General features: G+C 29.0%; 1 protein-coding gene across 1 annotated transcript; it reads right to left on the bottom strand.

The window, feature by feature from the left end:
* On the bottom strand, window positions 1-27702 carry LOC129989139 (zinc metalloproteinase nas-7-like). The gene is made up of 5 exons (XM_056097470.1): window positions 26750-27702; window positions 19922-20018; window positions 12572-12689; window positions 7979-8154; window positions 1-3587 (listed from the first exon to the last, which is right to left on the bottom strand). Exons 1-5 carry the CDS (start codon window positions 26810-26812, stop codon window positions 3283-3285), a joined length of 759 nt encoding a protein of 252 aa, XP_055953445.1. The 5' UTR covers window positions 26813-27702; the 3' UTR covers window positions 1-3282.

The following is a 27702-nucleotide window of genomic DNA, read 5'->3' on the forward strand; positions in this document are numbered from 1 at the left end:
AAGAATTTTTGTTTTATTTTATTAAATGAAGTAGAATAAACTATAAAAACAATTCAATTTTAATAAACAATACAAAATTTATAATAAGTAATTAAAACAGGATTGTGCAAGTAATATTTGTGTCCAGCACGTACTAACACAATTCTTTTCATTCAAATATCATATACAAATTTCCCCCAAATGAAGCCGAATAGCGTTAATAAAATAGTTAAATACTTGTATTACAACAGTACAATAAAAAAATTTATTGTAATTACACAGTGAAAATTTTATGATTCTATAATATACATGTTCGTAATTATGTAAAACATCGGAAATATCATTATTAAGTTATAATTTCATATAATTATTTTTTCACTTATCCGAACTCATTTATAACTATTATAATCTCAGTTCTTTAAAAACTTTCCAAGGTGCAAAACAAAACTATATAATAACTATTTTGCTATTCTAATGAATTCAGTAATTATCTTTAAATGCAAAATTTCATATAAACATACTCTTATTTTCAAATTATAGTGCGGCAGTTATTATTATATGGTATTAGAGGATTCGATAAACACCATTACATGAAGGTGAAACATTTCAATATCCAGTGATTTAATTCTCTTGCTTTAAGTGTTGCTGATAAGAAAGAAAGCAACAACTGGACTAGCAATGTAACATGGAACCCTCTATAAACTTTACATTTCGAAATATAAATATTTGCAATCTACTGAAAAACACTTAAAATTTCATCTAATAATGCGTTAAAGCTATAATAGTGTAAATCAATTTTGAAATAAATTTAGCTTATAATTGTAACCAATGCATGGATTCAATTCAATGCTTTATTAATTTTGTATCTAAGAGAACCACAAAATAATAATATTAGAACAGATTTGTTCCCAAAAAATACATTACCTTTTTCAATACATTAATATTTGGTAAACAAAGAGGAAGTGACTTACAGCACTGTATGTTTACCCCATCCAGTTAATGGTAATATTATAAGAACCGATTGCACAATGACTATCTCAGTTTTAAATAGAAAATTATGTGTTTTACTATAGTGGGAATTTTTCTTATTTTGGATTCCATATGTTTTTTAACTATAAGGGAAAAAAAGTATTTTTTGGCTGTTGTACCTTGTGGTAAAGCATTTGCATTCCTTTTGATACTTCAAGTGTTAATGGGTTTTTTTAACAGTTGAAAACTTTAAATGTGTCTCTACCATTGCCTGGTCCTTTCAAAGTATGCACAGAGAAAGCCAAGCACTGTTAAAAGTGGACAGTATCTTGTGGGTTAAAAGAAAAAAAAATGCAAAAAGAACTCTTTATCTAGTTAAGGACTCTGCCTTAGACTGAGCCATTGTATATATTTTTTTTTCTGTTTATTTATTTTTTTAATTTATTTACTTATTTTTCTTTCATTTGTTTATTTATATTTTTCTCTTTGCTTTATTTTATTTTATTTTTTATTTTTCACTTATTTTGCTGTTTTCAAAATTTAAAATGCCTATTTTTGGTAAATTTTATTACTTACTAATTATATTTCAATGATACTGTTGCTGAGGATATTTTGTAGGCTCTTCTGCTTGAGACATTTGGACCTTCTCACTTTTTCTTTTTATGCCTGCTCTCTTTTATTTATTTATTATTATTATTATTTGTTCTGGGGTTTTTGTTGTTGTTGTTGTTTTGGCTGTTTTTAGGGTTTTTTTTTTTTTTTTTTTTTTGCATCTAGTACACAAGCATATGAAAGATTTTTTTGAATTGCTAGTCCTTTGATAACTATTTAATTTTTTTAAATTTTAATTATGAGCTTTTTACCGGTTTTGGCACACATCTAATCATTATCAGAATACATCAGACTATTGGATATTTCTTTTTTTATTGCAATCGTGCATTTTCCTTTTTTCCTGCTATACAGGCATATAAATTTATTCATATATACGTATAAAAATTTAATAAGATTTTAAAATCTTTATTATTTGAGTAGAGTAGTGGTTAAATAATTTTTAAATTATTAAATACACCTTAAAAATAATTACAGTAATTTTAATTTAATAAACAAAGGAACATTTGAAAATAATTTAAAATCTTCTTTCTTTCTGATCATAAGCAAATGCTCCAGTATTTGGTCTAAAAATTCTTCAACGCTGTTTTACAAAATTGTACAGAAAATATTAGCATCCAGTTTTCACATTTAAGTAGAACATAAAACTCTTCATTTAAAAAATAAAAACTCTATACAATTAAAATAATCTACCTTTGACATTCAGCAACTAAATACTAAAGTATCTTATTCTTAAAACTTTTTTTATTCTTACAGAAAGAGACATCTTAAAGCTCATTACCATGGCGTGATTTTAATAAACATATAAATATATCTTTATTTATTGAAAAACGAGCTTTAAGATCAAAAGGAAATCAAATGCAATTTCCAATTTTTAAAAATGGATATTTTGTCTAGAAAGTTGGAAACTTTACCATCATTAAAGAATTCTGAGAGAATTCTTTCTGATAAGGGGAAAAAGTCCATAACCGTAAACGAAGCTCTCAAAATCCATGAATGTAGACCGTTTGTGTCATTCGTACAAAAATCAAATAAGATACTTTTTTCATGGCATTCGTTTACAAAATCAAATATGATACTTTTTCATGGCATTCGTTTCCAAAATCAAATAAGATACTTTTTTTTATGCCATTCGTTACCAAATTCAAATGAGATACTATTTCATGACACTCGTGACCAAAATTAAATAAGATACATTTTGTTATGACATTCACCACCAAAATAAGATACTTTTTCATGACATTCGTCACCAAAATCAAATAAGAATCTTTTTCATGGCCTTTGTCACCAAAATCAAATAAGAAACTTTTCCATGACTTTTGTCACCAAAATCAAATAAGAAACTTTTTCATGACCTTTGTCACCAAAGTCAAATAAGAAACTTTTTCATGACCTTCGTCACCAAAATCAAATAAGAAACTTTCTCATGACCTTCGTCTCCAAAATCAAATAAGAAACCTTTTCATGACGTTCATCACCGAAATTAAATAAGAAACTTTTTGATTCTGGTGATAAACATTCGTTACCAAAAAGGAAATAAGAATTTTTCGTGACCAGTAGATAACCCGTTTAAAACAAGAAGTAAATTAAAAGTTTCAAAATGCATTTTACAACAACCAGTGAAATTTATCCTTTTAAATCTTTCAATAATCCGAGAACTGAACAACTATGCTCCTGTAACGAATATAAAGGGAAACATCAGACGAAAAATACTTCCAGTAATGGTCACATGGACACAACAATGAAATTGTCTTCCAGTTCTGTTTGGCCCGATCCTTCGTCTTCAAATTCGTAATGCTTTTTCTTCGGACAATGGTAAAGTTTGTTCAGTTTTAGAATGTCCATTTTGGAGAGCTCTTCCGCTTTGCCAATGATTACTTTCCCTACTGGCACTTTCGGTTCGATTGTCTTTTTAGTTCTGTCGATTGCAAACTCCCTGTCGTGATAATGCAGGACTGATTTGAAATCGTACGGAAGGCCAAAGGTGGTAACTTTCGACTCAGACATCTTACGGAAGTTGTTGATGGACGCTGAAATGAGTACAGAATTTGAAAATCAAAATTTCTTACGTATAGCAAACTTTCATGCATTTTCAAAAATTACAGTGATCTTGTTTAGTTATCACATCAGGGTTTAAAATCTTTTCACGTATAATATTTTAACGTAAATAGTACTTTTATATAAAATATTATAATAATATTAAAAATCGTTTTATCATATGCTTTTAATTAAAATTAGAAATATTATTTATTTAACCAGAAAGTGTTTAAAAACCAAATACTAAATGTACTTTATTAGCTATTAATACTTGATATATTAGTATTGCATTTTTTTTTCAAAGAAAGTTTGCATGTTTAAGTGAATCATTAAGCTTGGTGTTAAGCATGGTTGAATCACTACTTTTCATATCAATAAGGACATTGTTAACAGACGTATTAAAATAAAAGAGTTTTTTTAATAGTTGTATACGTCAAAGTATAAAAATGTCAATTTATTTGTTAATTTTTAATTAATTCAATACTTCATTAATTTTTGTACTTTGAAAAATTTTCGTTCTCATGTCTTTACAATAAGTGTGCAAAATTTGGTTGCCTTTGAGCCGATTGTTTAGGAGGATATGTATAACATATTGACATGCAGCTATATATACATACCTCAATGACGTCTATTTATATTAAGATATGAAGAATCAAAATATTCTTATTCATAACGGTATATGGAAAAAATTTGATTATCTAAATATGCCAATATTTATTGGTATATGTCTCAAAACGCGCGATAACTAATTATATAGAAAGAAAAAAAATATCTGGTAAAAATGATTTTAACATGATAATGCTTTTATAGTGGTTTATTATTGGTAAATTGCTACCCAAGTTTAAAATTAAAAATCATACAAAACTTTCTACAGGGAAATCGTTGGACCAAGAACTACAGCACTGGCAGACAGTTACTTTCTGGGATGTGGATATTTACTGAGAAAAGCTTTTTTAAAATTCAAAAAAAAAAAATTAACTAAAAAAATCTATTTGAATTTTGAATTTTTTTAACTATAATTAATCGATATCTTAAAGTTTTCCCTTTATAGCTTGATAGCATATAATTGCGCAAAATTATTTTTACATCGATTTAAAATTCAAAACAGATTTCAATACATTATTTTTTGCTTTAATAAATTTTTTAAACTATTTTTAAATTATCATTACAATACTTTCACTTGAGTACTGTTCATTTCAGTATCTTAAAACTATTACGTTTCTACAATTCTATCTCTCTAAGGGGTGAGATGAGAAAACAAAAATGCATTTCCGGAATTCTTCGTCATTCGTTCACCTTGATTTCAGCCCCCATTAGATAATTTTTCTTTAATTTTTTTCCACGTATATTTCAGCGTAATTTTAACATGTATTTGAGCGTAATCATAATTTTAACCGATCTGCATATTGATATAATATCATTAAATGTGACCGAGATTATGTACCTTTGTTAATCTCAAAACTTTATTGAAATATTCAATGAGAAATAAAAAAAAGTTTTCATATAAAAATAATTAGTATTTTGTAAAAAAAGTAAATTACTAAATTTTAAGATCAGAAATCTTAAATCTTCCATTTGTGTACCATAATTTAATGTTTAGAAACCTTACAATCAACAAAAATTGCTCTACAATATTTTATTTGAATTAGTTCTTTTTCCGTCAATATTACGAACTATCGGCAGCTTTTACGCTTCCTAAGTCCGCGTACAATACTTCACCTTATTGTTAAACGCAAAAAGGTTTTTCATTTTTTTCTCTCACCTCCATTTTGACTAAACAAACGCATCCTAACGCATGCGCAAAAGCGCGGGGGTTTTAGAATCCGAAAAAGAACAGTAACTGCGTTTATACAAATGCGTGTTGCAATGATATTAAATAAAGTTTTGTGTTTCTGTATTATCACTATCTTTGTTATTGTCAAATTTGTTATTCATTTGTATTATAGTTGTTTACTATTATTCTAGCCGGCGTCCTGGCATAGAGGTAGCATGTCTTCTCCGTGTCCTGGGTTCGAGTCCTGGTTCGGGCATGGTTGTTCTTCATGTGTTCTATCTGTGAGATGTGTGAATGTTCCCGCCTGTAAAAAGGGGTTGTGCACGCGAATGTGATGCGTGAGTAGCTAAGACGTACTCTTGGCCCTAGTTGGCGCTACTAAAACAAGAGACGCTCCCTTGGCTTAAAATCGCTGACTTCGTCAGCGAGCTTGTCCATGGCAAGTGCCATTATAAACAACAACTATTATTCTTTATTGTTGTTTTTTTATTATGGACATATATTATTGTTATTTATTATAGTTATAATTTATTTTTAAAAATAAATAAATACTGATGTTTCAATCTTAAAACATTATTATGCTACGATATTTTGACTAGAGGACGAATCCCCTTCATTTTACTTTACTTTTTTTTTTTAACTCACCGTCTTATATACAGAAAGATAGCGAACGACAGAAGGAAGGGAGGGGGGAGGGTCTCAATGGTTCTTCATCAATTTTAGAGGAAGCGAAGGCGAAAAACATTATTACTTTTTTGTCACTTTTTGAAATAAAATACCTTGAAAGAACGAAACAATAATTCCATGCCATAGATACAATTTATATTTTCAATGCCATTAGTCATTACTGTGGAAGAAAAAATACAGTTATGCCTCGTTCGCAACCCACATTCTTGTCGCCACTTCTTATAGGTATTAATTAAATTTACATTTGAGTATTTACGTCTATTGTCAGGGTCTGTCGCTTTCCTAAACTGCCAATGAATTATAAATTATTTATATCACAACTGCAAATATGAACAATGATTAGATTTAAAGGTGGAACATATCTTTCATATTTGAACTCCTCTAGGCCATTAGTTTTTCCCATAAATTTTCGAATACATTAGGATAAATAGTGCCAGTAATATGAATATAAAATAGTATTGACTAATATGATATAACAGGCATATTTCTAAAATTAAATGGACTCATACAGTCCTTGGCTTACTGGTATTTATGTTATTGTAAATTATAACTATGTTATCTTTTTTATGTTATCGTTACCTCTAAGCTATATTTGTTTTCCCGTATTTTGGAAGTCTTCGGTATAAATAGTGACAGTAATAACGAATATAAAATGGTATCGATTAGTATGATATAACAGGCATATTTCTAAAATTAAATGGACTCATACAGTCCTTGGCTTACTGGTATTTATGTTATTGTAAATTATGACTATGTTATCTTTTTTATGTTATCGTTACCTCTAAGCTATATTTGTTTTCCCGTATTTTGGAAGTCTTCGGTATAAATAGTGACAGTAATAACGAATATAAAATGGTATCGATTAGTATGATATAACAGGCATATTTCTAAAATTAAATGGACTCATACAGTCCTTGGCTTACTGGTATTTATGTTATTGTAAATTATGACTATGTTATCTTTTTTATGTTATCGTTACCTCTAAGCTATATTTGTTTTCCCGTATTTTGGAAGTCTTCGGTATAAATAGTGACAGTAATAACGAATATAAAATGGTATCGATTAGTATGATATAACAGGCATATTTCTAAAATTAAATGGACTCATACAGTCCTTGGCTTACTGGTATTTATGTTATTGTAAATTATGACTATGTTATCTTTTTTATGTTATCGTTACCTCTAAGCTATATTTGTTTTCCCGTATTTTGGAAGTCTTCGGTATAAATAGTAACAGTAATAACGAATATAAAATGGTATCGATTAGTATGATATAACAGGCATATTTCAAAAATGTTATGGACTCATACAGTCCTTGGCTTACTGGTATTTATGTTATTGTAAATTATAACTATGTTATCTTTTTTATGTTATCGTGACCTCTAAGCTATATTTGTTTTCCCGTATTTTGGAAGTCTTCGGTATAAATAGTAACAGTAATAACGAATATAAAATGGTATCGATTAGTATGATATAACAGGCATATTTCTAAAATTAAATGGACTCATACAGTCCTTGGCTTACTGGTATTTATGTTATTGTAAATTATGACTATGTTATCTTTTTTATGTTATCGTTACCTCTAAGCTATATTTGTTTTCCCGTATTTTGGAAGTCTTCGGTATAAATAGTGACAGTAATAACGAATATAAAATGGTATTGATTAGTATGATATAACGGGCATATTTCAAAAATTTTATGGACTCATGCATCTCTTGGCTTACTGGTATTTATGTTATTGTAAATTATGACTATGTTATCTTTTTTATGTTATCGTTACCTCTAAGCTATATTTGTTTTCCCGTATTTTGGAAGTCTTCGGTATAAATAGTGACAGTAATAACGAATATAAAATGGTATTGATTAGTATGATATAACGGGCATATTTCAAAAATTTTATGGACTCATGCATCTCTTGGCTTACCGGTTTTTATATTATCGTCAAATATGGTGACGAAGTCGTCCCTGTCTGGTCTAGTATGTTCGTGGAAAAAGCCGAGCACATGTAGCAGCTCATGAAGAACCCTCGCCACCCAGATGCATCCGTGTCCCAGAGTCAGCTTGGATCGTCTGCCGATGTAGCCCACTACAGCCCTGCATCTGCGATGAATGAAAAAAGCGATGAATGAAAAAATTTTAAAAAATTAATATTTAAAATAAAAATTCAACAAGGTATCAATCAACAATAAGGTAACGTCTTTCAGCATGAACTTTTCGATTGATATTAAAGAAAAAAAATCCATCTGCTCATATCTGCTGTCAAAATGGCTCGGCAGTTGAATTTATCAAATGTTCTTAGAATAAATGATTCCAAAGTTATGTTCCCCCAGTTTTTCACCTTGTTCTTATCTTTTCTTCAATGACATTTTGATTCACTAAAGGACTGCCGGTACATTTCAGAGGTAGATTTCCAACTAGACAGACTAGACAGGTTTCTAGGGCTGCTAGGCTGAGAGGAGGCCACAAGCAGGTAGCAAGAGGAGAGGTGCAGGAGCTAGGCTGAGAGGAGAGGAGCAGGTATCAAGCATTATTCTGAATTAGAATAGAGATCCTTATTTTCCAAGGTGCCAAATTAATACGTGTTGCAAAAACTACAAATTCTATGACTGATAAAATATTAAGATAATAGTGAGAATTTATAAATATATTTGGTCGTAGAAACCATTGGTCAGGTTCGTAGAAACCATTGGTCAGGTTCGTAGAAACCATTGGTCAGGTTCGTAGAAACCATTGGTCAGGTTCGTAGAAACCATTGGTCAGGTTCGTAGAAACCATTGGTCTAAAGTCTAACATCGAATAATTGCTTTAATAATATTATTAACTTCAAGCATAAATATGGATACTATGTGGTCCAATTTCTTCACATATAAATAAAAGCAAATACATATTTAAAAATTTAATAAAATAAAGAAATAAAATAAATCGATAACAATGGGCTGAAATCTGAAACTAAATTGAGCCTCTTATTAAAAGAGGGGCCTTATAATTTGTTCTGGTGAAGGCTGCAAAATACCTAAATCGATCACTGATACGTTTGTAAACGAAGTCTAAGTAAAAATGACTCATCATGGCTAAACTGACTTCCCTGCAAATTATTGAACAGTTATTCTCAAATACAATATAGATTTTTCAAAATATCATTCTTCTGAAATACAATATAGATTTTTCAAAATATCATTCCTCTGAAATACAATATAGATTTTTCAAAATATCATTCCTCTGAAATACAATATAGATTTTTCAAAATATCATTCCTCTGAAATACAATATAGATTCGTCAAAATATCATTCCTCTGAAATACAATATAGATTTGTCAAAATATCATTCCTCTGAAATACAATATACATTTGTCAAAATATCATTCCTCTGAAATACAATATACATTTGTCAAAATATCATTTTAGAGCTAGTTTATTGAAATAGGAAGTTTACATTTCTCGGTTCCGATTTCATACTCTTCTAGAGTATTTGCGAGATCTCTTGATACTCCTGAGAATCGTTTGATACAATATTTTCGTCTGCTCATTGATTTTTACAGAAGTTCTAATTAATGGCAACAAAATTAAATTTTGCATATCTATATATAAAGCAGCAGTAGTAAGCCATATGTTGTCCGAATATGTATTCGTTGTTGTAACATGAAAAAAATTTAATGCTCCTTCGTTTTATGAAACATGTTTTAAATTCATGCTTCATGAAAATGTCAAAGCATAAAATTTCAGGAGACAGACTTGTATAATTCGTTTTCATTGCAAACTATTCGTTAGGCTGTCAAGTATTATATTTGAGCATGGAATATGAAATTTCTCATTTGTTAATATGGTTAATGAACAAGAATTTGTACTTCTTAAGTCCAGATGATACAATACAAACATTTTTTATATATATTTGGAATTTAATTTAGATTGCTAATATTCTAAACCCATTCCACAAAAAGAAATGGAAATTTATTCCAAAATAATTGCAAGATTTAAATCTCTTTTAAAAAGTAACTTATATTAAAAGTTTACAAATATTATTCTTAAGTATATAAAGTAAATTCCTTTTTGAAGAATGCATATTTTTTTTACATTTTTTTTGTCCCAAATAACTCATTTTATACCACATAAAGTTGGATGCAATTATCCTTTTGCTGCTCATATTTAATTTTTCTTTATTTTAAAACACACAGGGAATTCTGAAAAATTAATTGACTTTAATTTCGATTTTTTTTTTTTTGAAAAATTACTGCACATCTTAGAACTAAGCCCATACTCATGTCAACAAAACTTGTATATCAGAACATTCATAAAAAAATTCATACCCTTACTTAAATTGTTAAAAAATACCGTAAGGGGCTTGAAAAATAATATATGAACAAAAATATATCGCCGATGAATACCAAATGAGTCTTCATTCCTTCAGTATCATGATATATAATCCATAGAGGATAAACTTTTAAACTGTGCAACTTTTTTTTTAAATGTTAACTTGTCTTAAACTACTTATTATAAAAAAAAATGGCAAAAATTAAGGCGAATAATATATTGCATTTGTTAAACGAATGTATAAAAGAAAAACGAAAGAAAGATCAATATTTCATACAGCATAATTGTATATATATATATATATATATATATATATATAATGTGCAAACAGAAAAAAAAATTGATTTAAAATTTCTATTCTTATACTACAACATACATAAAATACACAAAAATTATAAAATTGCATCTATTAATTTGTTTGAATAAAATACATTTTCAGTAATAAATATGTTTTTAAGTTCACTATTGACAAGCCTATTTTCTCGCACATACAACATTGTTTAACCCTATTATGCATGATTTTTTTAAATTTTTTTTTATGAAAAAATGTGCGTGTTTTGAATAGTTGCATAAATTAAAGAAAAATATTTTTTTAATTTGTAAGTAATTTTTTGTGAGTGAAATTTTTTAAAAAAGGTCAAATTATTACATTATAAACTGTATAAGTGTTATAAACGCTATATATAAGCAAAATCCCAGTGACACAAATAACATTATAAAAATTCTGCAATAAAATTTTACCAATATATTTTTTATGAAACGAAAAAAAAGAATTTTGATTGTATTTTTAATGGTAGAATTATTCATTCAACAGCCGTCCTGGTATTTTTCAAGTTTCCAATTTAAATCGAATTCGAGTACCGATATTATAATCTTACAAATTGTTAAAAAGGCATTTATAAAAGAACTTCCAACCATTGATTGTCTAAAATCCTCCAAACATTCTTTGGAACAGTCATGTGAAATTTATAAATGGAAATAAAAACATGTCGCCAAATGACTACACGATGCACTGGAGGATTCATCTCCTACCTTACATAGACAGTGGAAAAATAATAATAATAAATATAGGTATAGATCTGCAATTTACAAGTATATTTAGAATCATTCGAAAATCGACTGAGTATGATTCGAACATTATAATTTGATGAGCCAATAAATAAATGTATGTTACCGTTAAAGTATGAAATCCGTTATTTTATAGAATACCTAGTTATTCCATGAAATAACTCATCGTGTCCGTTCAAGTGTAAAACTCTCTTGTATTTCATGGTTTAACTAGTTATTTCATAAAATAACGATCTGCAGCCCGTTAAAGTGTAAAATAATCTATATCAAATATCTCGCACGACAAATACATTTACCTTCCACCCCTACTGCATTTATGTTTTTGTCTGTTTGTTTTAGAAATAAAAAATGTTTTTGTTTTAAAAATAATGTTCTTTGTAATTCCAAGTGTCATTTTAGTAATCCTTGTTGTAACAAATGATTTTATGGTACGTTTCCATAAATACCATTTATACGCTGCATAAATTAATTGCTTCTTTTTCATTTTAATTGTCTATCATTAGTTTAATTTCATTTTAGATAAATTGTTTATTTTACACTTTAACTGTCGCTCATTAGTTAATTTATAGAAAACCTAGTTATTTCATAGAATAACTAGTTAAAGTGTGAAATTAATAACGTATTACACACTTTAACGGATATGATCAGTTATTTCATGGAATAACTAGGTATTCTATGAAATAACTGCACTATATACTTTAACGGTAACATAGCTATTTCGACGATTGTTTGGGTAGGCTGTCACCATGGTTTTCAGTGATACTGTTTGAGACATCCATCTGAAATCAGATGCTACCGTCTGCTTTGCGAATTTGATTTTTTTATACCTAGCACTAACACAAAAACTCACCTTTTATTCAAATCATGGCCAAAGTTGAATTTTTATCTTTAACCAAACCTGTTACGCCTACAGAATTGAAACAAAAATTCGGCATTATCTTATTTTGATTCAAAATTAGGTGGATCTCAGTTATCCGTTTGAAAAGTGATATTCCAAAAGGCAGATACAAAAACAAAACGGTACAAGTTCCTTCCTAACCGTAGATTAAGTTCGGTTTGATAGAAAAATAAGAGCCGAAATTGCTGAATACATTATGCCAAATCACGTTTGGTATCAGAAAGTGCTATATTTCATACCCACCCTTTGCCTCGAACTATTTCAACGAAAGCCTTCTCAGTGTTGTGCTTCTTGAATCGGATGCAGCTAATGGATTGAATGTCCTTCATCGCTTTTTCGATCACGCTCCGCTCTTGTTTGCCTGCAAGAAAAACAGTTTCAATTGTTGTGCCATCGCAAAACAGTAAGAAAACGATACACTTTTATGGCATAAGAATTGAGCAACTTTAGCATTTGAATAACATCTCCTAGCTGGATTTTCTAGATTTTATTTATTTATTGAAAAAAAATTTGAAAAATCTCATACTTTTACAGGAAGAATTTCGACTCGTTTTAATAATGGAATGGAAATCTTTGCATTGTGAAACTGCAATAGTAATTTAGAAAATGGTAGTACTTTAGAAGATCTGTAATTTAACTATAAGTAAAAAAATATTTCATATCATTGACTTGTATACAAAAACTAGAAAAAGGAAATGGAAACAGGAAGACAGGAATTTTTTTTTCTGTTTACGCCAATTAAATCATTTATTTCAGAAAAAATAATAAGAGAAATCTTTTGTAAAATTTGATAAAGGATGTTAAATTTTTTAATGAGCCGATTTCAATATATATAAAAGTTACATAATTATTGAGAATTATTAATTATTTATATTATTTAAATTATTAATACTATCATTCACGACCACTCTAAGCCATGCAAATCCGGCTGTTCAAAATCAAAACCGAATTCCAATGTGAAAACCTGTCAGAATTGGCAAAACGGGGAGTGAATGGTTTGATATCGAATCCGTTCTAATTTCAATCAACGGTTCATTTTCATTGCATCATTTGCAATGGATGTGGAAAGAAAAAGACAATCTTCAGCGGCATAAAAGGATGAAGATTTGTTGTGTACTATAGCAAGGTAGTCACGGAGAAATTAGAATGAAGCTAGCATTCAATGCTCGCACATAATTAGTTTTCAAAAATGTCCAAATCATTAGTGCTATTATCCGAAATATCACATGCCATTTTTGTCACAGTGCTACAAGTATATCACCATAGTTTTTTTGTTTGTTTTTTACATTTGGTGACAAGGAAGAAAGATATTGTTTATTCATATTGAGCTCTGATTTAAAGCATTTATTTCTGTTAGTGTTTTAAAAGTTATAAGAATAAGGGTAGTGTTTACTATAATTGGGAAATAAATGCAATATTCTTTTCACTTTTTACATTTACTTAAGGTTTACATACACACTTGAAACTTCGATAATCGTTCAAAATATCGAATATTTTTTTTATTGCTTCAAAATGTTCTCTAATTCTTTTGTTTTCAAACGATACCAAGATCTTGTCAATATTCGGAATATTTCTCCAGTTATTATTATTTTTCTAGAGGTACTTTCACTGAAAACTCTAGTTTCGGTTTTTTGTTTGTTTTTTTAAATTCGTTTTATGAAGAAGGATGTTTTTTCACTATGTTGCTTCATTCAAACAACCATAACTCAACAAGAAATGAATCAAATATGATTATTTATATATCAAAATAATCTGTATGAAACAGTGAATGTTTTGTGCCTCAATCAAGGTTATATTTATAGAAATAAATTTTTAATAGCTATTTAAAAGTTAAAATTACAAAAAAAAAATCTCCCTTTTTCTATTCATCGTGGATGAAAAAATTGTAAAAAAACTATATATTTTTATAACCTGATTGAGGCAGACAACATGAAAATTAACATTAGACATAATTTCCAACTAAAATTGTGTGTCTATACAAATTAGAATTTAAGATATCGTATTTCAAAAAACATGCTAATTAGCTCATTAAATATTAATTAATTAATTAATAATTAGTGTAATAGGGTTTTTTTCTCACTGAAATGAGTTTAAAGATATATTAATGACCTACTGTAAAAAAACTGGATTTTTAAAGTTAAAATTTTTAAAAAAATCTTCTAGTGTCTACGTACACCTTAAACGCTCTCTTTCTCTCTCTGTATGTGCGTGTGTGTGCGTGCGTGCATGCATTTTTCGTGCCACATTTTAGAGTTCTAAGCACAATATTCTTCCTTCTTTTATTTCAGTATTTAAAAAGAGCAGAATATTTTTCAGTTAAAGTATACGTTGCGATCAGTTTTTAAGGGAATTTAATTGAATGAGGTTAGGACATTAATATGGGAGTGTGCTATTAATATGATGAACGAGATAAACCCTATATATATTACAAACTATACATATCTAATGCAAGTGGCTATGAGCCCTGTATGAAAAAATAAGCATTGCAAATTTTTAAAGTACCTTTCATGCCTTACGCCATTGCTTACATATATATATATATATATATATATATATATATATATATATATATATATATATATATATATATATATATATATATATATATATATATATATAAAAGTCTTATCGTTAAATTCATTTCAAAATCTGCCACTCCTAACACTCTTAAAATTATTTTTCCGCAGTTACTGCTTTATACTTAGTATATACTTTTGAATTCATTAATTCTCATAAATGCTTCAAAGCGCATCTTGCAATTTTAAAAACCTTTAAACAAAAAGGTATTATTTTTTAACTGATCAGACGATTGGATATAAACTCATTCACATACCTAACTTAAAGCAACAGGTTATCTTATAAGCATCGTCTGCACATAGAGGCGACGTATTGAATGTAACTCCCTCTCGCCAAATAAATAAAAACGATGAGAAAAAACTATTATGTGTTATTAGATCATTGCTGTTACGAGCATATTTGCATGCACTGGTTCCGAGCTCCAATAGTTTTGTGCCTTTATCGGTTTTGGCGATCGCCATGGGCCCGGAATTGGCCTCTTTCTGAGAGGCAGCTGAAGGCTGTATTCTTCAGGGAAGAATAAACCGTGAACCTCAAATCGATGATATCGTCTGCTCTTAAAATAGTGTGTGGAGATCTTGATTTTTGATTAGAAAATGCATCAGCTGGTTATTATGTCATCTGGTGTTGGAATGTTTTGAAATTTTTTTGTAGATGAAAGCAGTGTTTGAAAATTCTGTGTTATTTTTTTCCCTTAATCTTTTAATGAAAGCTTTGGGTCAAACTTCTGCATTGAACAAATACGAATATCAGTGTAAACAATAAGTAAGCGGTATTAAGAAATTTGCAAATAGTTGTAAATCTTATTTGATGTATTTTCTTTTGAATATTGCTTTTGTTGTATTTTAAACATTAAAAAAATTAAAAGTACGTAAGTTTTTAATTCATTGGTAAAAATATATAGCAAATATTAGTTGAATGTTATCTTGGCAAAAAAATTAATATAATTGTTAAATAGTGTAGTGGTTAAAATATAATAAAAATTCAAAAATTTTCCTCAATATTTAAAAAGTAATGTGTATTTTTTCTACAATCATATAAGGCATTATAATTTTTTCATATATTATTAGTTTTTTATATCATCGATAATGTAATTTTTGATTCAAATGTAGCATGCCTAAAATATTTTGCACAAAATCTTTTGCAAATTTGTCAATGCTGTAATCAAAGACAGGCTCCGTATAAATTTTTTTTCATAAATATATCAAATTTGGAACCAAATCAGTGAAGAAGTTGACCATTAGGGATTGCAATACCGGTATACCGGGATACCGAATACCGGTATTTTGAGCCATTTGTACAATTTTGTAATACCGGTATTCACAAGTTTAAATACCGGTTTTTCGGTATTACTAGACATTTTTAAAATGGTCCACTATATGTTCAGGAATCGCAAACATAGCAAAATAGTATACATTTTTGTTTTTATGTCTCCCTAACGGGCCAAATTAATTAGCTAATTAATGGCTTAATTCATTGTTTAAATCTAAATGAGCGAAACATGGATTATCCCTGAAAGAAAATATTCTATCCATAACGACTGATGGAGAAACAGTTATGAAAAAAGTTGGCAAGTTGATTGGTGCAAATCAGGAGTTGTGCTATGCTCATGGAATTCAATTAGGAGTAATAGATGTATTATACCAAAAAAATTAAGAAGAATCCAAATACTGTGGATATAGAAACTTCGGATTCCAACTTTGAAGAGAGTAAGAGTGTAAGTGATGTTGACAATGAAGATAATGACAACGTAATTGTTGAAGAAGATATTGCTAATGAGGATGAAATATTAACCCATCAAGAATTGCTTCAGACATTCAGAAGAATTCGGTTCAATTATCGAAGATTATAATGTCACTACTGTCGATAGTGAAAAGGAATTGTCTCTTGAACAAAAATTAGAATTAGCGATAAATAAAAAAAAATTCAACGAACCAAAATACAATACAGAAATCAGCTATATCCAAAACCATCCGACGAGAAATCGATTTATTTGACGATGAGGGATATAGAGATAAATACTTGAAAAAAATATATCGCGCATTGCTAACAGTACCACCAGCTAGCGTAGATGCCGAAAGAGCGTTTTCGACAGATGGTAAATATTACACAAAATTGCTTTTCAGACTTAATGACAGTACAATTGATGCATTATGTTTTTTTAAGATCACATTTCAAAAATTTGTAATAGTACCACAGACTGAATAGTGATATTTACACTTTTTTTGTGATTTAAATAAATAAGATGTTCCTTTACTTTTTTGTGTTTATATACTGTTATCTATACTTATAATAAAGCTCAATGTGTGTGTGTGTTGGCGCTCTACAGGCCAGACCGTTTGACATACAGCTACCAAATTTGGTACATGTATACCTTGGAGGTTGGGAATGTGCACCTGGGGTTTCTTTTTTCGAATTTTTAATTAGAATTTTAATTATTAATTAAAAACTAACTTTCCCGCCAAAAAAATCTTCCATTTTCCCCACCGCCAAAAAAATCTTCCATTATATCCAGCGCCAAACGAGAAAGGCTTCAGGTTTTTTTTTTTTCTCCCAACAGTAATGAGGCTAGGGTTAAAATTTTTCGGCGGATTATTTCAATCGGTTCTGTTTATTTTCTTAATGTTTGATGCATTTAAAATTAAACATTGTTAATGAATCAATCTTTCAGATTCATTCTGAAGTACTTTTGAATTAAAATAAAAAAGAATAAAGGAAATTAAAAATTTCTAATCCGCATAGCGTTACCCCAACTGGCGTAGAAAAAATCACGTATTTGCGTTACGTAACCGGCGAAGAAAATTCACGCATGCGCATTCTGTTCTGATTGTTGCCATGACAACGTTATCAATGGATGATTTAAATTATTTTTGGGTTAGTTCCATGCTTTTGTAAGTAAATTGTATTTATGTTAGTTATATATTTTTTGTATATGCTTATAGTTTTAAGTACATCGTTTTTTAAGTAGTTTTTTTAAAACCTGTTTTCAACCGTTTATTTTAAACGATTCTTTTTATTTTCTTAGTGTTTGATGCATTTAAATTTAAACATTGTTAATGAATCGATCTGCTCATAATGAATCTAAGAAAATTTTGTTGACCAACTCTTGAGATATTACATAAATTAAAAAAGATATTCTTTAGTGCCCATAAAGTTTAAACGCTGAGTGACTCTATTTTCAGTAATCAGATTATAAAAAAATGCTTTGTTTCAGTAAAAAATATTATTATATTAATTGAAGATAAATTCTTTCCACTTTAATTTAAAGCATAAATTCTACGGGTGCTAACAGAAAATGAGAGAGATACATATTACGTTATGACTGAAGGCCTTTATAATATTATGAATGAATTATATGATAATCAAAATTTGAAGTTTTAAAATATTTTGATGAAGAAGCTATTAAAGTAGAAATTGCATAAAATATTTAATTATTAAAATTTTAACGAACATTAAGATTGGCGAACCGGCTGGTCGCCAAAGGCGGCTAGTAATTTATAAGTTACAAATTATTGTTTGTGATATTTACACTCTCTAACAAAACTGGCAAATAAAACAAAAAAAAAACACCTGTGTTTTCTTTCTTTTTCTAAAATCTCTAATACCGGTATTAAAACCGGTATCCCGGTATTAAGATTTAAAAAATACCGAATACCGGTATTGAAATTTTGGTCCGGTATTGCAATCCCTATTGACCATCTGGTGGTCTGTATTTACAAAAGCATGTAAATCAATAATTCAAACATGCATTGACTTAAATATATGAAATTTGGTATATGATTTTATGAGTACAATAGTTGTTAAATTTTGGTTTCAATTTGTTCGAAACATGCCGTCAAAAATACGCATTCGATGTTCTAGTGCTAACCATAACCACATCTCAACACTTAATGGCTAAAGATTAAGCTATTTTGTAATTACTGTTCGCTGATGGCACACGGTTAATAATACATACGTACATACATTTGAGAGAATTAATATAAGAGAAAGTTTCGGTAAGACAACTTTCACTTACTCTTTTCAGAAATGAAAGCAGCTGCTCGCAGAAAATCGTGGACTTAGGTAAGGCTGTGAATACTTCGCGTAGTTTGGGGGAACAATAGTCACGAAATATAGATTTTTTTTTTTTTTTGTCGTGTGACTATTTTAAGCCAAATTTTTGTGCAGTAGCTTTTGAAGGTAAGGACCCCTGAGCACCCGAGGGCAGAAGTCTAACTTCTAGCTCAAATGAAGATAGCACACACACACTCGCTTGCACAACCCCTTTTTACATGGGGGGCTCATTCACGCACCTCACAGAGAGAACACAAGGAAGAGAACAACCATGCCCGAACCAGGACTCGAACTCGGAGCGCCTAGATCACGAGGAAGACGCGCTACCCCCAGGACAAGATGCCAGTCCGAAATTTAAATCTGTGGCGTGAAATATATAACGAAAATATGTGTTGTGGACGCCTTATTACCTTCTGACTGACACCAAAATTTGACACAAAACTACAGTTTTAGTCACTGATCGAAATTTATTTATTTAAGTCATATTTACGAGTTAATGTATGCGAAAATACAGACTTTAGCTCAAAATTTGGTAAGTAACTATACTTTGGATGCTAAGTTTGTGTATCGAGTTCTATGTAGCTAGAGTTTTGTGTTTTGTAATTATCGAGATCACTTGTACTCAAACAGCCAGACAGAAAAACTTCTAATAAATGGATTTCGTTCAAAAATTGATAAGAAATCTACAAATTTGATCGTAATTCTTTATACCAAATTTCTAGAATCTAGCTCAAAGCTTTTGTGAGTTATCGTGTTCACAGACAAACAGAGTGATAAGCAGACATAATGCCAATACGTTTTGGGACTCAAAGAGGTCTGGAACTCGAATTTTTTGAACGATTACATTACTTCATATAGGAGAGAGTAAAAATCATTTAGCGAAGCAACAAACGTCTTATTTTTTAGTCATTCTCTTTTTAGAATGTAGTTGTTGAGCATATGAAACAGAAATTGAAAACTTACTATATTCATCATCGATTGTATAAGGAACAACAGCTTTTGGCCAAAGCCTGCTTTCATTTCTGTAAGCATTGCGTCGGATTCGTTGTTTACGAAGAGGCTGAAAAAAAAAGAACCTGTGTAAAATGGCAATTTATTTCTAATATTTTATATAATTGTTTGCCGATTTGAAAAAGAAATAACAGTCAAAATTTTCGTAAGACAGAAGTTGAAGAATATTTTCGTATTTGATCCTAAAAAACACGAAAATATTTTCTTCGAAGTTTTTTTTAAGTTTCAAGAAATCATAAAACATGATACAATTACATAAATAAACATTGGAATAGCATTCAAGAACTTCCACGCATATTTCCTGCTCCTTTAACTGCTGCGGTTTATAAATAAGGTACATATAAAAGTCCCTTATGGGAAACAAGATGTCCAAAATTAAAATTAGAAATCTTGTGCAGTTTCTGCAAGATTACGAAGATTTGATCTCCCTAGAGCCAAGCCCAGAATAAATTTTTGTCTCATTCCTCAATTAAGCCTTTCTCCAAGAAATATTATTTCGTTGTCACTGGACTGAATAATCGGTAATGGAAATAAACATTATTATCGACACATAAAATTAAGATATACTTTTTATTATTTATAAAATACTGTACAACCACCGATTTTCAATATCAAAAATAGATAAATAAAAACACCCTGTATTTCAGACATGATGTCAAACAGCCACATTCGCTTCACCATAGAGCAACCGGAGCTAAATTTGACCGTAATATATTCGGTCAAACATAATTTCAATCTAAGATGGACTTGCACCACTTTCAAAATAAATAGATTTTCAATACTGTTAAGAGATAAAACTTCCATCTCTCAAATACTATATTCTAATTTTTTTACTATAATTTTTTTACCCATAAAAGGATTATAACAAGTTTCATCTATAACTGCCATTATCCTCATTTTTTTTTTCAAAAATGGACTTGCCCCACTTTCAAAATAAGCGGCTCATATATGTATATCCATCCATTCAACCAACAGGGAATCCTAAAGATTCCAAGTTAAGGGATATCCTGCGACGAAAAGTAAAGTTAATGCATTTGTCAACATGAGGGCACAGGTGACCGACATTCGGATATTTCAGTATCTCCGTGAGAGTCACAGTTACTGGCAAAGTAGACGAGCTATCATTTAGGGCTGTCGGTCACACTTCCGGCGTATGCCATTATATAAAAGTACCCACTTGGTCCTTTTGCATATTGCTGCGATTTGGCCTGTTAATGTTATTCGAAAAAAAAGACACAGTATGCGCTAATTTTAGTAAAATTACTCCTTTAGCTCCTGTGACGGATACTAGTGGCAGCACACGCAAAAAAAAAAGAAAACGTTACAATATATTAAAATCAGCAGGAGGATTCACCCAAAAACGTTCTCGCATACTTCCTAATTAAGGTATTGTGGTGAACAGCTTATAAGCCAGCTAAAAGCTACGCAACCCGAGCAAATGCTTTTGTATCATGGTCATGTTACTCGACTGCGAACCACAAGGTCCCAGGTTCTATCCTCGCACATCTCAATCCACCACATTGGTGACCTCGAACGATGATCCTTCAACCTTCGTACAATTGTTGTGACGCCGTCTACCCACAGCAAACCAAAATCGTCAGATTCACTTGGCGCAGCAACCCAAAGTCGTCAGACTCACTTCACGCAGCAACAGCACCAGCAACCACTCACCCAAACACATTCGCCAGCTTGGCGCTACTCAAATGGGTACAGGCGCATTAAAATCAACAGCCATATCGTTCGTCTCACCTCCGACTCACTGGAGGGAGAGTCTGTGGTGAATAGCTTATAAGCCAGATAACAGCTACGCTACCCGAGCAATTGCTTTTGTATCATGGTCATGTTACTGGACAGCGAACCACAAGGTTCCAGGTTTTATCCCCGCTCATCTCAAACCCCCACAGTATTATCTCAGAAAACGCCTTGCATAGCATTGGTGTACAATATTTACGAAATATTAAACTTTGGCACGAATTTAGCATTTTCACTGTAATATCGTGTCATCCTTGGCAAGTTAATTTTTTTTTTTCACAAAATCCCATACGAAATCTAGTATATTTAATTCATTGCATTTTTAAGTTATATGTTTATGAAAATACAAACTGTCAGACGATCAAACCCTCAATGGATTTGGCTCAAAATTTGACAAGTATCTACACTATAGATGTTAAATGTGTGTACCGAATTTTATCCATCCCGGCCTCTTCGTTTTGTAGACCTCAAGTTAGCTTAGTCGAATAGTCGAACAAATAAACTTCCTCATAACGGATTTTGCTCAAATTTTATAGAAATCGATAAATTCAGTATAAAGACCATTTATCAAATTTCATCCGTGTAATTGAAAGCGTTTTCAGTTATCTGTGTCACAGACAGACTGACGGACATCGTTTAAAAATTGCGTTTTTCGAACTCAGAGAGGTTTAAATCTCCAGTTCGAATTTTTTGACGATTACTATACTTTCTCTATACTGGATATACGAGAAAGTAAAAAAATGCATCGAAATAATAAAATGCTAATCATGCTTATCAATGTTTCTAGATTAAACCTGAAAAACCAATAACAATTTTCAAGCAATTTATACAAAATTTTGAGGTTATCAGAGAGAGATAAAAGAGTTAATAAAAAAAGTTATTCGTCCTCAACATAGCATGAAGGCTGAGAATTGTGTGGGAAAAGTCGTGAACACCAAGGGAGTTCTGATATTTGTTTTCAGAATTCTACACGTGATCGGTTTGCTTTTTATAGCACAGAGAAGAAAACAAATATGCATTTTGGATGCCTTTTAGTCGATTTAATTAGATTAAATTTGACACAAAACTAGAATTTTGTTAACAAAATTATGTAACTAATTTCATTAATTTAAGTCATCATATTTACATGCAAGGGAATTTATGTATCGACAGACAGCATTTTAAAAGAGAAAATCAAAAATTGACATATAAAAAAAAATGAGTTGAAATTCTCAGTTTTGGACTAATAGATATTGATTTCACCGGATATTACAAAGAAGTTTGCCAGATCGAATGAAAAACAGTAATTAAAGCTAAAGGATATCCTATAAAGTATTAAAAAATGATAATTTATCTAATTTTTAGGACTTAATTTAACGAAATAGTTTTGACACAAACGATTTCTTAATTGAGTTCTTTTTCAATTCCTACTATTAGTTCACACTCCCCCTATATATATTTACAGTATTTCTTGTTCAAATTTTCAATCGTTAATAAAATACTTTTCATTCATCCACTCAAGTTCTAATACATTTTTTTAAACTTGTAGTGGATGACACCTGATGTTAATACAATTTTTTCAAATATTAATTCATTAATTAAATTTAATTAATACTTTAAATAGAATTTTAGCAGTTTGTAATGAAAGCTGAAATCAACAGGCAGTAGCTTCAATCGGTAAAATGCAAGGATTTCAGTATTTTTCACGTGAAGGTGAAAAATACGAGTTCAATTCTTGCGAAAATCAATAATTTTTTGACACTTAATAATTTTTTGACAATTATTTAATAAAAAATAACTAAAATAATTTATTTCTTTGTTGACTAAGTAGGAATTGAATTAAAAAAATGTTTTTATATTACTTGTTTTTAATTTTTTTCTGTAATAGTTTTATAGAATAATTTTTTATACAATTGCTCAAAAAAAAGGAAAAAAAGATACGAGCCCAGCTATTTATATTTTTTGGCACAGTGTAATGGATAAAGTACTATGAAATGGTAAGTTCTTCAAAATTCAGTGTTTAAATACTTTTGACTGCCTCTGTACACATAAATTAATAAAGTGACTGTCCGTTGACGGATATCACACTGTTGTTAAAATATTTTTTTTTTATTTACGTTATACTGTAAACACAACAAATTTAAACACTCTGACTTCTGCATCATTGTAATCACAAATAATTATTGTCAAACCTACTTATTTCTCCAACTAGATGAAATGGAAATATGAAATTTTCATTAAAATTTCCAGATAGAATTTTTTGAAGATGAATATTTTCTCTTTATATATCAGAAAATAAAAACACATTATAAAAAGTTTTTTCTGCGATATTTGCATTAAACAATCTATACCTCAAAATTTTATTCTGTTATTGGTTATTTATTACAAAATTGGGTTAAAATGTTATTCGGTTTCGTGAGCCAAATCGAAAAACATCAAGCATTAACTTAATTTATATAACCTCTGACTTAACCTCTTTTGAATTTCCAAGGGAATTACTGGACTGGCATTTAGCAAGGAATAAAATTCATATTTGTTTAAAATAAAAATCAATAAAAATATTTTATTGTAGAGATTAAGAGTAATCTTTCCGATTCATCGAAAATTAATTAAATCCAAACACTAGAAAAAAATTTAATTAGATGCAATTAAAACAGGAAAAGTTACACTTATGTTTGGAATTTACGATTACAGACACGAATAACATGAATGCTTACCTCGGGACTTTCTGAAAAAAAAATCAAGCCAATATTCTTTTTTAAAAAAATCTACATATTTTCACTACACCTTTGGCGTTTGTCTGCACTGGGAAATTAAAATTGACAATTCTTTTCTTTTTTTTATCATCAAGGCATTATTAAATTGCTTTTGGTTATTCCGTTAGAGAAAAAAAGTCTTTTTAAGCAAATAAAAAAAGAAATGCTTTAGTTAATTTAAAGATGGCTTTATTATATAGTAGTTGAATCTTATTTTAGTTCAAGAACTATGCAAGTGATGGCTAATTGACAAACATGATTTGCTTCAAATAAAAATGCAAGCTAATTATGGTGTTTCTGCATTCAGATGACATAATAATTTGATCCAATGAGCAAGTTATTTTATCATTCATTATAAAGCTATTTTCGCTTTTATTTCTTGCATTCAGAAAAAAACGAAATTCCTTTTAAATCTAGCCTTTATCTAATGTCGCAATAGAATCGTTGCATCGTGACCATAGTCATAGAAAAATCGTGATAGATATAACCTTTGTTTTAATGGCAGTAAATAAATTTAATCGAATTCCAAACGATTTCGGATTTATAAAAAAAAATCTAAATTAATAAAAGTTATTCCAATGAATTCATTTCATTTCATTATTTTTTCATAATATCTATAGCAGTAAGCTTACACCAAGAAAGCTACTGTCTAAACAATAGCAATAAAAAAAAATTTAAATGCACACTTCTGTTATACTATTAAAATGAAGAAGATAATTTTTATCAAAAGTCTTAAAGTAAATTTTATATTTTAAACAAATTGTAATTTTTATCACAATCATAACATATTTAAATTACTTAATAAATGTTTAAAAATTTATATTTTCCTCATACATTTATCGAGGCATATATTAATACCGAATCATTTTCGACGCTTCCCGTTTTTACAAACTTTGGTTTGACCTCCAGAATTTTGATAAAATACTTTTATTTTAAATTTTATTAGGCCAAAGAAAGCGTGTTTTTCTTTTTATTTTCATTATTTTATATTTTTTACCTTTAACACTATTTGTAAACACCATTAATCAAATTATTGTGAACAAGTTTTTTACAATTTCAATATCATATTAACCTTATTATAACTAAGAAACAGAAAAAGTGATTCATTGATATTTAAATTCTTTAAATATAAAATTATTGTACCGCCATCATAAATATATTTATATAACATCTAAGAATTTCAGAAATGTAATACATAAAGAAGCGTATGAAAAATTTATTGTAAAATTTCTTTTTAATAAAGAAAAGTCAAATTATATAAGAACGTAAAAAAAAGCTGCCATGATTTATTGTGAAAAATAATATGTATTTATCCAGAAATTTTCTATCCAATCACATGATATTAACTAATGGGATTTTAAAATATTCTAATAATGTTCCACTCCGAGATAATTAAAAAAAACATTCAAATAATTCCGCTTAAAATTAATTAATTTAAGAAGCAAATATTCAAAAAGGATAGTCAATTAATTCTGAAAACCAAAACAAGAATTCAAAGCATAATTCTTTTTCTTCCATTGCATAAGAAACAAAAAAATTATCGAAATAATAAGACGACAGTAAAATTAATTCTTTCGCTACAATTAATTATAAAAACCTTAAAATTTATTCTAAGCTTTATAAGCATATATTAAGAAAGTGTTAAATACACAAAAAAGAGAATTTTGTACTAAATTACATGGATCTTTTAAAAATTTGGCAATCACTTTGATTGTTCAAATACAGAAACTCGTAAAACATAAAGCATTTAAAGTATATTGTTGCGACATAAATCCTAAATATTTTATTTAAAAGTAGCTAACGATTATTTTAATAATTATAAATTCTATTTTGTAAATAGTTGTAAAATTCAGATTGGCAACAGCGATATTTTTGGAACTTTTAATTTGTTGTTTAATTTTAAAATTTTGAATTTTTAGAATTTGTTAAAATTTTGAATGAAAATAAGTTGATGTAAATTTGATAATATTATCTATAATGTAATAGGATTTAGTTTATAGTAAGTTTGCCTGCATTTTATTTTTGTTGACGCACGAACACAACAATATATTTCTTTAAATGGCGCTTAAAATTAATACATACGACGAAAAGTCATCGTTATTATTAAAACAGATCTTCAAGCTTTATACATTTTCGAATAACATAACACTGAATTAAATAGCACATTTTACAAAAATTAAATTTTCATTCTCTTAATTACATCCAAATAATAACAAATTATAAATAAAAAATATGTATAACTAAAACATAACTGAAAATTAGATTATAAATAATTAATTATGAAACTACTCACTTTTGCGCATAATCCATAAAAGATGAAAGTAATTGTTAAAATGAAGACAGATAACTTTATCATTTTTGATAATGTGATAAATAAATAATGAACCGCTTGCTTCAAGTAATTATGATGTATGAAGATATTCTAAAATGAAACTAATCGCTCAGTTAAAATTCGAGCACATTTATGATTCAGTACTGCTTCATTCTCAGTATTTTCTCAAAAATTCTATTCCAAGGTATTGGCGTACACTCTTGTGTATTTAAGCTCTTAACAAAAAGTATTCCTGAATCACTAAAATGCATATTTTTCAAGGAAAGTATTTTTTTTTTTTTTTTGTTTAAAAATATCAATATCCAAAATATATTAAAATTTCTTGAAAGTTTCTTTTTTTTATTTCTTAAGAGTACTTCATATCCGTTAGCATGATATTTTCTTCATAAAAACATTCATTCAAGTTTTAAAACCATTTTCGAAAAACTGTTCTGAATAGCAGCTTCATTTATAAGCCATTTGAACCAAATTCTAAATATCCATTTTTATACGTTGACAGATGCAAACTTTCTTCCCATCTGCTACTAAATAACAAAAGCAAACGATTTCTATCGACGATTTAAAATCGTTTGGCACTGGTTAACAACATGGCAACAAACAAAAACATACTTTAGAATTTCAAACGATTCGCACAGCTTGAAAACGTTTTCCAATAATTTGAAACAAAATTAAATAGATCTTGAAACTGCTTTTTAACTTTTAAAAATAAAATTGCAAGCCATCCACACTCTAAGCATCGTCCAATGCTCTCTCAATGAGCGCTTAGAAGAAACTAAATTCTGAATTCTCTCCTAACTGGATATCAGATAAGTTCATCAAAAATTCCTTTTTTTTTATGATACATATGAATCTAATTCATGAGTACAGGAAAATGCAGGAGGGAAAAATTGGGAATCTGTGATTACGTCCATGAT

This window comes from Argiope bruennichi, chromosome 10 (assembly GCF_947563725.1).
Source record: "Argiope bruennichi chromosome 10, qqArgBrue1.1, whole genome shotgun sequence".
In the NCBI taxonomy this organism is placed as follows: Eukaryota; Metazoa; Arthropoda; class Arachnida; order Araneae; family Araneidae; genus Argiope; species Argiope bruennichi.